This window comes from Rhinoderma darwinii, chromosome 3 (assembly GCF_050947455.1).
Source record: "Rhinoderma darwinii isolate aRhiDar2 chromosome 3, aRhiDar2.hap1, whole genome shotgun sequence".
Classification (NCBI taxonomy): domain Eukaryota; kingdom Metazoa; phylum Chordata; class Amphibia; order Anura; family Rhinodermatidae; genus Rhinoderma; species Rhinoderma darwinii.
Genome location: NC_134689.1, coordinates 194,216,446 through 194,230,926, shown reverse-complemented (window position 1 = coordinate 194,230,926; position 14,481 = coordinate 194,216,446). Strand labels below are relative to the sequence as shown.

General features: G+C 42.3%; 1 protein-coding gene across 1 annotated transcript in view; it reads right to left on the bottom strand.

The window, feature by feature from the left end:
* IL17REL (interleukin 17 receptor E like) overlaps positions 1 to 14,481 on the bottom strand; it is a 199,303-nt gene that overhangs the window by 22,500 nt on the left and 162,322 nt on the right. The window contains exon 15 of the mRNA XM_075859407.1: positions 12,402 to 12,459. Within this exon, the coding sequence (XP_075715522.1) occupies positions 12,402 to 12,459 (58 nt within the window). The remainder of the gene's footprint in view (positions 1 to 12,401; positions 12,460 to 14,481) is intronic.

Sequence of the window (14,481 nt, the reverse complement as noted above, 5' to 3'; positions counted from 1 at the left end):
TTGGACTGAATTGTCATCCCGGGAGGTCAGACTGGAGGAAGAAGCAGGGAGTTATCGGTAAGTCAGAACTTCTTTTTAACAGGTTCATGTATATTGTGATCGGAAGTCACTGTCCAGGGTGCTGAAACAGTTTAACTCTTTCAGCACCCTGGACAGTGACTATCTCCTGACGTCGCGTACCCGAATTTTTTTTGCCGGGTTCGGTCAAAACGAGTTCGGCCAAACCCGGTGAAGTTCGGTTCGGTTGTCCGGGCTCGCTCATCTCAAAGACACTCCGTTTGGATGTTTGTAAACAGAAAAGCATGTGGTGCTTTTCTGTTTACATTCTTCCTTTTGACAGCTCTTGCGCGAATCACGCAGTTCGCACGGAAGTGCTTCCGTGCGGCATGCGTGGTTTTCACGCACCCATTGACTTCAAGAACGGACATGTCGTGACTTTTTTTCAGCGGACTCACGCTGAGGAAAAATCACGGACATGTCAGCACGGCCCCATAGACAAATATAGGTCCGTGCAACGAGCGTGCAAATCACGCGCGTTGCACGGACGTTTTTACCGTTCGTCTGAATAAAGCCTAAGGGTATGATGATGAGGAAAAAGGCAGAAAAATTTCACTTGATAGCTGAGGAATTGACAACACTTCAGCAGCTAAAGGAATTTTTTTTAGTTGCAACAGCCTTAGGCATATCAGATTACATGAAACCCTTTAACCTCTATTGTCATGAAACAAAAGAACATGCACATGGTGTTCTTACACAACTACATGGATCAAAACAAACACCATTGGGTTAGTACTCTGTACATCTAGGCCCTGTGATAAGAGGAGTAGTGTCATGCACCAGAGCAGTTGCAGCAGCAGAACTTTAAAAGATAAAGTAGCAGATATTGTACTTGAGATCCCTCTCACCCTCCTGGTACCACATACAGTGCAGGAAATGTTGTCACAGTGAGGTACAACATTTCTATCAGCTGCAAGACTTACAAAATACGAGGCAGCATTACTTACACCCCCCAACTTCAACATCAAAAGATGCATTTTTCTGAACCCAGCGACATTACTTCGCTTGGTCCTGAATAGGGGAATGAAGAATGGGATGAAAGGCTAAAACAGAAAGAAGAGGTCCATGAGAAAGCATTAGATGGAGCAGTACATGAAGCTGATAGTCAGATAAGATTGGGAATTAGGAAGAAAGGTGATAATAAAATACCACACAAGTTTTTCTTATTTGATGATCCAGATGACATACAGGATTGTTTTGAATTAATGAAACAAGAAGAAAATGCACTTGATAATGCGGTGAAAACACCCAATGCTAATGAAATCTTGAGCTTTTTGTAGATGGATCCTGATCATATTATAATGGAGAACCCAAGGCAGGATATGCCGTTACCACCTTGTATGAAAGATTGATTCCGTAAACCACTCCCACCTGGGATTTCAGCCCCGGAGGCAGAGCTGAAGGCAGTCACTGCAGCGTGTACACAGGCCGAGGGTCATACTGTAAGCTCTTATACAGTCTCGAAGCTTTTGGTGTTGAACATGATTATAGCCCGATTTGGAGGAGCAGAGATTTTGTTGCCTTATCAGGTAAACCTGTGAAAAACAGTGAAGCTGTAGCAGCCCTATAAAGTGCCTTACAGCTACTTAAAAAGGCAGCCATTATAAAAGTCCAGGCACATACAAAGGAACAGTCACCTGAGGTCGTAGGTAACCGAAAAGGCAGATGAGGCGGCCAAGGCAGCTGCACTGATGCCTCTCCCCACAATAATGCTATATGAGCCTGCTGAAGCAGGCTAGGGGCGGTTTACGTTATAATTCTCAGATTACTCCAAAAACAGGCTGCAATGGAAGAAAAAGGAAAATGGAAGGAAAAAGAGGACCAAGAGGGGCTATTGTAGACAGAAGGTAAATGATGACACATCATTTGACACATGGACCAACACATGCGGCTAAGGATGCAATGGTAAGTTTCGTTTCCAGGTTCCGGGTTGCCCCTGGGTACAACAACACTGCTACTCGATATGTGCAGACATGTCTTCTCTGTGCCAGCCATAACACAGGGAGAACAGTAAAAGTCCCAGAGAAGCATACCCCAAGGCCATTGTACCCGTTCCAGCGACTGCAGATTGATTACATACAGCTACCCAAGGTTGGCCGGTATGATTATGTCCTTGTCTGTGTTGATATCTTTTCAGGATGGCCTGAAGCATGATCTGTGGTAGCAGCGAATGCATAAACACAGCTAAGAAGCTGCACAATGAAGTGGTATGTAGGTATGATGTTCCAGAAACCATAGAAAGTGACCGAGGTACACATTCCACAGGAGAGATACTTAAGTAATTTCAGTATTAAACATTGAACAGGCGTTCCATACACCCCATCACCCCCAGGGTATTGGGATGGTAGAAAGAATGAATTGGTACACTGAAATTACAAATTCAAAAGGCAATGACTGGAGACAGGAAAACCATGGACAGAATGCCTTCTAAATAGCGTTACACTCAGTCAGAGTCGCTGCAAACAGAAAGATAGGGTTGAGCCCATATGAGATATCCACCCAAAACAGGACTATTTTTTCCTCAACAGCTTCAACATTTTCACTCAGATATTACTGCATATGTGGGAGCACTGAAAAAAAATAGAATTTCTTTGTACCATTGTGTTTATGGTTCCCTTCCAGATTCCCTTGCAGGGTCTCATTGTGTTAAGCCCAGAGACTGGATAATGGTAAAGAGGCACATCCGGAGAACTCTTGAGCCCGGATTTAACGAACCGTATCGAGTCCAGCTGACCATTTTCACTTCCTTAAAACTTGAAGGGAAAGCTTCCTGGATATTTACCAGTCACTGCAAGAAGGTTCTGAACCCCGAGGCTTCATCATTGTAACCTATCTTTTACTCCAATGTATTACAACCTTGAATCCTAAAGAAACTTGTTGTCCCAATCCTCATCAAATATCATCAGACTGTAGTAAAAAATTACTAACTTTTGTCCGATTGTTGGAACTTGGAATTGTACGATTACCATATGTGGACGAATATTAGTGTCCCTCTTCCAATAGTGGGGCATGATTTTGACCCTTGATGGGTGGTCAACATTACTAAAAGAGTGAATAGACAAATAATTCCAGGAAGTTGGAAAAGGGTCAATATGACGTCACTTAAGTTGGGAGATACTACTAGTAGTAAATTGAAAATTAACTTTCAGAAGGCCTCAGATTATCTAGGCTGTCACATGCCATATTAAAAAAAACTGTTTGGGTCGGGATGTGCATGAACCAGTTGGAGATGGGCATCAAATTTCATGAAAAGAGAAAATACCACCTGTAACTAAAGGGGAGCTATTCCTGATCTTGGGGATAATTATAATCAAAGTGATCCTTCTATATACAGACAGGAAAGAGATCATATAACCATGAGTAACAAGACTAGTGAACCCTGGTGCCTTTTCCATAATTCCCTAAGGCTTGTGGAACTAGCAGATATGATGGTACATCATATGAGTGGCACCTTTAAGCTTCCAAATGATATCTATATATTGTGTGGTCATAATGCATATAAATGGATACCTATGGGAGCAGAAGGAACCTGTACATTAGCTAGACTCCAGTCAGCCACATGGGTATGGGAAGATAATGATTTTCCAAACAGTAACATACCAAATCATATGTTGTTCAACAGGGAAGCTAACCCGAGTAAGGCTATATCCCTAGTACATGTTCCCTGGCAAGAAAAGTTAGGCCTATCACTCACACTAGTAGGCACATAATATTGAAAAGCTTGCTGACTTATTTGACAATATTACAGAATATGTTTTTGATGTTTTGAATATAACTAGCACACTTACCAGTCAGCTTATCGTAGTAACTAACCAGCATGCTATAGTCCTGGACTATCTCATACCATCCCAAGGCGGTATGTGTCAGATAGTAGGCCCTACCTGCTACCATTATATAAAACCCTCTGGCCTGTTGCAAGTCAAATATGATATCGAGCAGGCTAAGATGGTAAAGGAAGAGTTCAGGAAAGTTAATAAATCTCAGGATGACTGGAATCTCAACTGGCCAGATTTGTTTAGTTGGCTAAACCCAGCTAACTGGTTTAAGGGAATAGGTGATTGGTTTTACGGAATGTTACATGTGGCTTTGTAGGTATTTATTATAGGAATACTGATTTATTTGATTGTCAAACTAATTTTTTATGCTGATGACGGAGCGTTGTAATGGTTATAAAAACCAACCCAGATTAAAGTTCTATGTGTAGGAAAAGGAGAAACATTGGGACATAAAATAACTTCTATATCCCTGCTTCCATTAACAGTTCACATGCCTCAATTCAAAAAGGATGATGGACGGATATGTGCCTACTGTGATGGATGAAACTCTTCTCAAGTCGACATATGTGTCCATTGTGGTGTTGTTAGGAAAGAATCAGATAATTAGGGATAGATTTGTGTGGCCAGGAACACCCCACTCTTAGGTAAATGATTTATAGTTGATCTGTGGGAAAGGATCTCAAGGCAAGTTTGATGATCCCACTGGTTATACGGCTACCCGTGTAATTTGTGATATACCACAGTTTCAGCTGTAACTCATGATAGGTAGAATCACCAATCTAATGGCCACCATACTAGGTTAGGAAGGGATAGGAGGATCTGAGGTTTTACCTTCAGGGAGCATCAGGTCCCATACAGATAGAATAGTTGGATGCAGTATTTTGTCAAAAAGAGGGGAACTGTTGGAGTAATTTGTATAAATAAAATAACTGTTATTGTAATTCATATAAATATTATCAAAATGACTGCATTATATATGTTTTTAATCTTTTCTTAAATGAATGTATTCCCTATGATCTAAAATAGGGTAAAGATTACATCATCTGGCATTATAAACTTATGAGTACCAGGATTCATACTAGGAAGACAGTCATTACTTTATATGGAGGTATTTTTGGGTGTATGCCTATATGTACTTGGCACCATCTGATTAGTTAATGTGTGTTAAGTGAAAGCATGAACCTATAAATAAAGGCTCCATCCACATCCATTTTAGATTTTCTGTACATCAAACCATTGTATGTGCAATTTCTCCCGATCGGTCATTTTTGTAAATATGAATGAATCCTGGACAAATTCTGTTATGGAGAATAGGAACTCAAGAGTTATGGGGATTAACTTGACACTGTGCACCCGACTACATCATGCATTTGCCCACATTGTGGGTGCACCACCCTTCATTCTAACGTATGCAACTGTATAGTATACAGTTGCATATGTCCAGGGTTTATGTTTGTCGGGAGATTTTCCTGGCATATTCTCCAAACCTAAACTAAAAACGAAGACTGAACAGAGTCAAATACTGTTTATTATATAACAATGTAATGAGGTTCTAGGGTATTTTAATAGTATTGATTTTGTACATTAATTTTATATGACCAAGCCATATGAGTACAATAGGCTATATACACAGGGTTATAAACACACACTCATACATATACTGAATGGCCACACAACATTTGTTGTGGTATTTCTGAGCTGGGAAGGGTTTAAAAGTTAAATTAATATGTCACACATTGGGTCAGGCATGTATTTGCTCATCCCTTTTATTGTTTTTGTTCCTGGGTAGGATTATACAATTCCAAGAAAACAAGAAGTGGGAGGCAGATGAAAAGAAGAGTTTCATTTGTCGCCAACATACAAAAAATCTTTTATATTTCAAACAAAATAGTTCCAGGTTTTTTTTTATGCTTCTGTAATATAAATCATATTAATTTCAAATGACCCTTTCAAGCTTGCATGTCAGTAGAGACAGCCAAATTAAGGGCTAAAAGAGTTGATTCTGCTTTCTTCAGGTGCATTTTATATAGGGGCGTAGCTATAGGGGCTGCGTGTTGCCTAAGGAGGCCCAAAGGTTCCTCGGCCACATAAGAAGACATCAAAATTATAAATGACAAAAGGCAGCACGGGGGCCGTGTTAAAGAGTATTCATTCAAGTTACCCCTTATACATATTACATAAATGTGTGTTTTACAGTGCAGCTCTGTGAAATATGTACCTCTGTCAGGTATACATGGAATAAGTCAACATCTATGCAATACCCATATCATTCCCAATATATAAACTAAATATTTGCTTTTAATGTTGTTATATAAATGCTAGTGATATATGAGTAATAATTTTTCTAAGGTACCTTGTATTTAACATATGAGGCTCTAAAAATGAACATGCGTATTGGCACTATGATACCCAGTAGCCAATAAGGCATAATCAGGCGCAATAGAAGAGAAATAATTATCAACTCACCCTCATATGATGTACAAAGTCTCTAGTGCCTATTTCATAAGAAGTGCCCAGGGCAAACACATTAAAGCATGGTAGGGGCGTAGCTAAAGGCTCATGGGTCCCAATGCAAAAGTTCTTATTGGGCCCCCCCTGCAAATTTCTCATGGCCGACAGTCCGCAGCTTTCAGTTGCATCGCTGGGTCTCCTAAGTGACCCAACAATGCAGCCCTAGCAGCCAGTGGAGTAACTAAGGTCTTAAAATGTCAGAGCAAATAGCCCCAATACATATACCCCCCCCCAAAAAAAAAGTGTGTGTGTGTGTATATATATATATATGTGTGTGTGTGTGTGTGTGTGTGTGTGTGTGTGTATATGTGTGTGTGTGTATAGAAGACAGCATATCTATAGCACTACGACCCTATAGCTATGGATAAGATTAGATACAGTGGCTCAGCAGACAGTATCACACATTATAGGATTAGATACAGTAACTCAGCAGACAGTATCACACATGATAGGATTAGATACAGGGCTCAGCTCTCTGACATTGCGGCTCCAGCACTGGACACAGGAAAGGTAAGAATAATAATTGTTTTGCTTTCTTATGTGTTACTAATTATATTTGTGTATTTGTGTTATTTTACAGGTTCGGTTGTTAGACTACGTTGGATTCGAGGACTACTTCAATGACAGCGTTTTTTTTATTCTCAATAAAATGGTTAATGAGGGTTGTGTGTGTTTTTTTATTTCAATAAAAAATAAATTCTTTGTCCTTGTATTTTTTTAAACTTTATTCTTACCGCCTTAGTAATCGCCGCCGGCTGATTGACAACCTCCATTACTAAGGCGGGGCTTAATGTTAGCAGGTGCAGAGGCCAACACTAACCCCCATTATTACCCCGGTACCCACTGCCAACAGGGGTACTGAGAAGTGCCGGGTACGAACAAGTACCCGACCATCTGTAGTGATGGTCGGGCACCGAGGCGGACGCAGGCTGGTATTATTAGGCCAGGGAAGGCCAAAAACAGTGGCCCTCCACACCCCGGTAATGCTAGGCTGCTGCTGTGTTGTATCTGGCTGGTTATGAAAATTAGGGGGGACCCCACATCGTTCTTTCCAATTATTATTATTTTTTTTTTAAATGACGTGGGGCCCCCCATTTTTCATATCCAGCCAGATACAATAAAGCAGCAGCAGCAGGTTAGCATTATCAGGGGGGGATGGGCCGCTGTTTCTGGCCTGTCCCGGCCTGATAGTACCAGCCTGCGGCCGCCCCATTACCCAACCATCACTACAGTTGGGAGCGTACTGGATCGTACCCGGCTCTTCCCAGCACCCCTGGTGGCGGTGGATACTGGGGTAATAATGGGGGTTAGTGTTAGCCTCTGCACCGGCTAACACTAAGCCCCGCCTTAGTAATGGATGCTGTCAATCAGCCGGCGGCCATTACTAAGGCGGTAGTAATATAGAACACAAAGACATAGAACAAATATTTTATTGAAATAAAAACCCCCCACACAACCCTCATTAAACATTTTATTGATAATAAAAAAAGCCGCCATCGAAGTAGTCCTCGAATCTGACGTAGTCCAATGACCGCACCTGTAAGAAAATACAAAAAAACTATTAGTAACACATGTGGTAGGCTTAGATACAGGGCCCATGTGTGATACGGTCTGTCAAGGTAGGCTTAGATACAGGGTCCAGCAGACAGTAATCTTATACAGTATAAGATTACTGTTTGCTGGAGCTTGTATCTAAGCCTACCATGTGGTAGGCTTATATACAAGGCCCATCAGACAGAATCACACATGGGCCATGTATCTAAGCCTACCATGTGATTGGCTCAGATACAGGGCCCAGCAGACAGAATCACACAATCTGTGACAAGTAGGCTTAAAGGGGTTGTCCAGTCCCTAAACATTGATGACCTATCCTCAGGATAGGCGATCAATATCTGATGGGTCAGGGTCTGACTCCCGGGACCCCGCCAATCAGCTGTTTTGAAGGGGCCACAGCGCTCATACGAGAGCTGCTTCCCCTTCATTTCCCTTATTCGCTCACACTGTGAATCACCGACACGGATTCACAATGTGAGCAAGTGACCGGAATGAAGGGGAAGCAGCTCTCATTCGAGCGCTGCGGCCCCTTCAAAACAGCTGATTGGCGGGGTCCCGGGAGTCGGACCCTGCCAATCAACTTCAGCAGACAGGGATAATAATCTTACCCTCTTCTTCAACCGCAGCTGAAGTCCTGACTCTATCCAGGACCAGGATGCTGTGCGTGGCACATAGCGTTGTGACATCATGCGCTGTGCACAGCGCTGTGACGTCAGGACCTCCGCTGTGCTCTGGAAGCAGGAAGGAAAGTACTGTAGTTACTATAGTAACAGGGGCTCGCGGCCTCAGTTACTTTAGTAACTTTTTATTGATGTGGTGCGGGGGGCTGCGGGCCCCCCTGGCTTCGGGGCCCGGTCGCAATTGCGACCGCTGCGATCCCTATAGCTACGCCACTGAAGCATGAGGCGAACATACAAACTCCACGCAGATGTTGTACTTGGTTGGAATTGAGCCCAGGACTTCAACGCTGCAAGGAGCAGTGGCTCCTGTCCACAGTAGGATCAGGATTTCCCTTGTTTGGAGCTACAAGCCACATGATTATTGCATCCCTATCTTCTCGCATTCTGCCAGTCATAACTTTTTTATTTTAAGTCTCTGTAGCTACTGTTTTTGAGTCTTTTTTGTGGGATGAGATTTCTTAGGCTCAATTTTGAGGCACATATATGTTATTATTTCATTATTATAATTTTTTACAATGACAGAATAAATAAAAAAAAGCAATTTTGTCATTATATTTTTTTTATTATACGCTTTTCACAGTTTATCTTAAAGAGGTATTCCAATAACAGACATTTATGGCATATCCAAGCATGCTCAGCTGTTTCGACATCTCCCGTTACCTATAAAATGGATATGAAACTATGTTTGACAGTCAGATAATGTAATCTACGCCTGCTATGATTAGAAATGGATTTGCTTAAAAATTTTCACTATTTTCCTTTAGGAATCTATTGCACTATTTTACTTAGGAATCTAGACCTAATCTATGTCTTTATGGAGATCACACCAACTTTTCTCATCACTTTCCAAATTTGTTAAGTGATGACAAAGGTAGCAAATTTCGGCGCTGAAACGTTGTGTGTCATAATTTGCGACATTTTAGCGGAACAGTATATGCTAAAAACTTTCAAAAACGGCTTTTTAAATGTGGGCCAATGACTCCAGATTTTGAATATATATTATTTGCAAACATATTCACAATATTTGGGCAATACAAGTCCATGGTTTTCTAGAGAATAATAATTGTAGTGCATACAAGGCCACAATTAGAACAACATACGGGTTTATGGATATGGGCCAAGAGGCTGAGATGAAGACTTCCCCTTCAGCAAATGTCTTCTCTAAAAAGACAAATGAGGAAAAACAATTCTTTACAGGAGGAAGTTTAGTTGAGATAGTGGCCAGGCTGTGACAAAATATTGTACTATTTGCCAGTGAGGCAGTGTAAAGTTCAATGTTTTATAACAGGTATTAGTCACTGAACCAAGCTTAAAAGGGAACCTGTTACTAAGTTTGGAGACACTAAGCCACCAGCATGTTGTTATTTAGCTGGGGTTTAGTCTTCAAACCAAGTCAATAATTAGTCAAAGCCGACGACAGTATGCAAAGTGTACTGTCCTTGGCGCCAAGTGTGCTATGTGCGTGTGCCCGATGCCGCTCTCAGACTAATCTCAGTATTGTGCAAGTTATTTTCCTGATTAATGCTTAAACAGCCGGTTTCAATGTAGGCTTGTTTGGAACACTAAAACCTAGCTGAATAACGACATGATGGTGATTTAGGGACTCCAAGCCTAGTGGCATGTAACGGATTGTTGTTTCTTCTATAATCACAGAGGTTTGCAGTAGCAACAGGTTTTATTCACCAAGTGGGGTTGGGGATCTCAATTATGCACTAGTTTTTAACAAGTTGGGCTGCGCCTAAGTGACTGCAGGGTACAAAGCCGCAACCGTGCCGCCACAGGTAGCTGAGGTGCTACCCTCTACCACACAGCTTGCCCTGCTATGCCTAGGGTGCACCTCTCATTTTGAAAACGAAATGCTCTGCACCTCCATGAGTCACAGTGGCCACTACCTTCACCAATCCAAACTTCCTCGACCGCATAAGTGCAACGTGCATGTTGTATACTTTTTCCACAACACTCAGGGTACAGTCTTAAGCCACTGAGTGACACACACACACACAGTTCTGAGTCCATGTCTTTTATTAGGAGAACTGTTTCTTTATGGACCCATTCTAAAGACTTTGCATCAACAGTATAATTTATGCTTCCCATCAGATGCTTAGCATTACTTAACATTTTACAGCATTCTCAGTGTTTAGGTAGGAGAGCATCAGTGACAAGCAGTTACACGCACCTGCCAGCGGACCTCTGCCAGAGACTCAGTTTCCAGCTATGCTATTCCAAACTCGCTGCCACACTTTTCTAGTTCCTGGGCAGGCACAGGCACTCAGTAGCACTCTGTACTCTCTCTCTCTTCCCAGGCTTCTACTCCTCTAGGACTTCCACTCTATCAGGAACTTTCCTTTGGAATACTTCAATTCTGGGGCCTGACTGTATTCCGGCCACCAGCACACTCCCATGGCACCTAATATGGCACCCACTACATTGACTCCGCTCCTCCTTCTTGCTTTCCTTTTCATAATTCCCCCTGCATCTTCCTCATTCTGTTTTTCCACATGCAGCGATGCGGTCCAGCGTCACTTTAGGCTTTCACCAGCCCTCCCTGCAAATCATGGGAAGGTTTCCTCCACCCCTTCCTGCTGGATGCTGCGGCCATGACTTGCGATGCCTCCTGGCACCATCACCATTGAAACACAGATGCTTGTCCATTGCTTGTGAGCTCACCCAGGCGGTCACTGCAGCTCCCATGGCACACAGAGGGACGTAGAAGAACAGAACCACATAAGGAAGGGACCAACCGAGACCGGACAGACAGGGGACACTGGACGGGGACATAGGGGAAGGGGTGTGCAAACAATAATGAGCACGATATGAAAAGGGGAAGTATTACTCTCTTACAGACAGGTTCCCTTTAAAGAGAACCTCCGCGATCCCCATAAAATCTAGTCCCCAGTACAATAACTTGTTTTTCTTTTTGCCCACCATCATGTCCTCCCAGCGATATGCCGCTGAGTGGGCAGTAAGACTAAGAAAGTGACATCACTGAATTCTCTCTGCCCAGTCTCCCAAGTGCTCTGCTTCCCCTACGTGCCCATAGTGCAGCGTACAGCATATAGCGAGGAAAGATTTAGGTTGGACAATGTGCTGGTGTAATCAGTGCTGTGCCATAAGGAAAATCAAAATGAGGGTCCCAGAATACCCATGCACACATAATTACATAGTGTGATTACGGTAGTCTAGGTCTACGGCTGCCATGACAGAAGAAGAAAAAGGGAACAGTGATACATAAAAATAAAGAAAAGAAGAATAAGAAAGGGATAACAAATCAAAGGAGTAAGATTAATGTATGGACCGGAGGGTTGCTATGAGAAGACTTAGGCCCAATGCACACGACCATGCCCGCAATCACGGCCGGCCGCCGACTACCACCCACATTTTCGGGCCGTGCTCCCATACAAAGTATGGGAGCATGGCCCGCAAAATGTAAAAGAACTGACATGTTCCATAATTTTCGGAACATTTCTACGGCATGGACACCCACCCGTAGCGCTACGGAAAGGTGTCCGCGTTCAATAAAAGTGAATGGGTCCATTTTTGCAGACTGCGATTGCAGTCCGCAAAAACTGAGTTTTTTTTTACGGTCGTGTGCATGTGGCCTTACCCTTTTATATTTACAACTCCCAGACATGCATATCTTATTATAATTTTCTCTATTGTGGAAGTTGGTGCTACATGACAGCAGATTTAAATTTTTAGTACAGGTTCAAGATACACTTATCTCTGCTATGGACTGTAGAAAACACTGTAGCATTTCTGATCATGAAAAAAAAGTGTTGTTAGTAAGTATATTCTAATTACAATAATATGAAGTGATACTTACTGCAAGGTATATCGCAGATCTGGACAGGGAATGAGTAATTAACATCCACCCTTAAGCCCTGTGAAATGAGAAAGATAATAATTTTGAGAGAAGTATTTTTTTAGTAGTTACCATTTGTAAAACTAGGACTGAGTGAGTGAGTGAGTGAGTGAGTGAGTGAGTGAGTGAGTGAGTGAGTGAGTGAGTGAGTGAGTGAGTGAGTTTCTTTTTGACATGACATAATGATGGATTTTTATTATTATTTAATCATGGGGGTCCGACTCCCAGAAACCCTGCTGATAATCTGAATGAAGTGGCTGTGGGGCTGCATCAAGTGCTGCGTCCCCTTCATTGTTTATCTGGGCAAAGCACCGTATGTATGGTTGTGGCTGTGCCTGGTACTGCAGCTTAGTTCCATTCACTTTAAAGAGACTCTGTCACCACACTATAAGTGCCCTATCTCCTACATAAGGAGATCGGCGCTGTAATGTAGGTGACAGTAATGCTTTTTATTTTTAAAAAAACTATCTTTTTTCACAACATTAGGAGCGATTTTGGTTTATGCTAATGAGCTTTCTTAATTCCCAAGTGGGCGTACTTTTACTTTCGACCAAGTGGGCGTTGTACAGAGGAGTGCATGACGCTGACCAATCAGCATCATGCACTCCTCTCCATTCATTTACACTGCACTAGCGATATAGTTATATCGCTATGTGCTGCTACATACACAAGCCCTAACATTACTACAGTGTCCTGATAATGAATACACATGACCATCCAGCCTGGACGTCATGTGTACTCAGAATCCTGACACTTCTGACTCTTTTTTTGTGAGATTCTGGCAAGTGAAACCAAATCTCGTTTAGCTCCGTGATCTCGCGAGATTTCGTATCCGTTGCTGGAGTACCAGACACAGCCACAACCAAATGTACAGAGCTGTGCCTCATGAAACAATAAAGGGTAAGCATCGCTAACTGGAGCACTGCGGTTACCTTTATTCAGCTGATCAGTGGGGGTGCTTGGTACAAGACCCCTACCATTCAGATATTAATGGCCTATTCTAAGGCTAGGCGATCAATATTACAGTCGCTTTAAGGACATTTTAGAAAAAAGTCCACACAGACACAGTTTCCAAATGGTAAGAACTGGTTAGATATTTTTACCTTTTTTTCACATCTTAATACAGGCTAGTAAATTTTTATTTTTTTTTAACTAAAATCTGGCATCCATGTTGCATCTCTTGCTTAATGGTCTTTTCCCAACTGGACAACGCTTTCTCAACAGGAGGCTATTCCAGCAGTCAGGTCGGACTGTCAAAACTCTCGGTGATAAGTTGATATTACCAGGAAATGCTGCAGGAAGTCACCCTATCCAGTGGCTCTCTGATCTTGCTAATAGTGAGGAGCCTCAAGAGGGCGACATACATAATATAATGTTGTATAGTACTGTACATAAATCGTACCTCTAAAAGCATTGGAGGACCTTTTATGTGAACAAATTACTGAATCATCAGGTACGTTTCCATCCTCAGTTGTGCCTAGATCCACTAGATTTCCCCCTTTGTCACTGTGCCCACAGATAGAGATTTTCACCAAAATGGTCGTGGACGACTTTAAGAAACTGTCCACATTTAGGTCTAACGATAACATATCAAGGGAAGAAAGAAATGCCCTTAAGGAATTGCAAACTTGGGATGACATCGTCTTCAAAGCCGCTGACAAAGGGGGAAATATAGTAATCTGGCCAACGGTCAAATACGAAAAAGAAGTATTCAGACAATTGCATGATAGACAGACCTATCTGAAACTATGCTCAAGCCCCCTAGCTCGCTTCTCACGGGAACTGCAGATAATCCTTGATACGGCTCTTGAACGGGGCGTTATCCCTAAAAAGATCTATGATGGTCTGATGACCATTGACCCAAAAGTCCCTACATTATACCTCCTACCAAAGGTACACAAAGATCCCGTTGACCCCCCGGGACGCCCGATCATGTCTGGGATTGACGGATTATGTGATCCGGTTTGTAAATTTATTGATTATTATTTAAAAACTTTGGTAAATGATTTACCCTCCTTTGTTAAAGACACGACGGACGTTC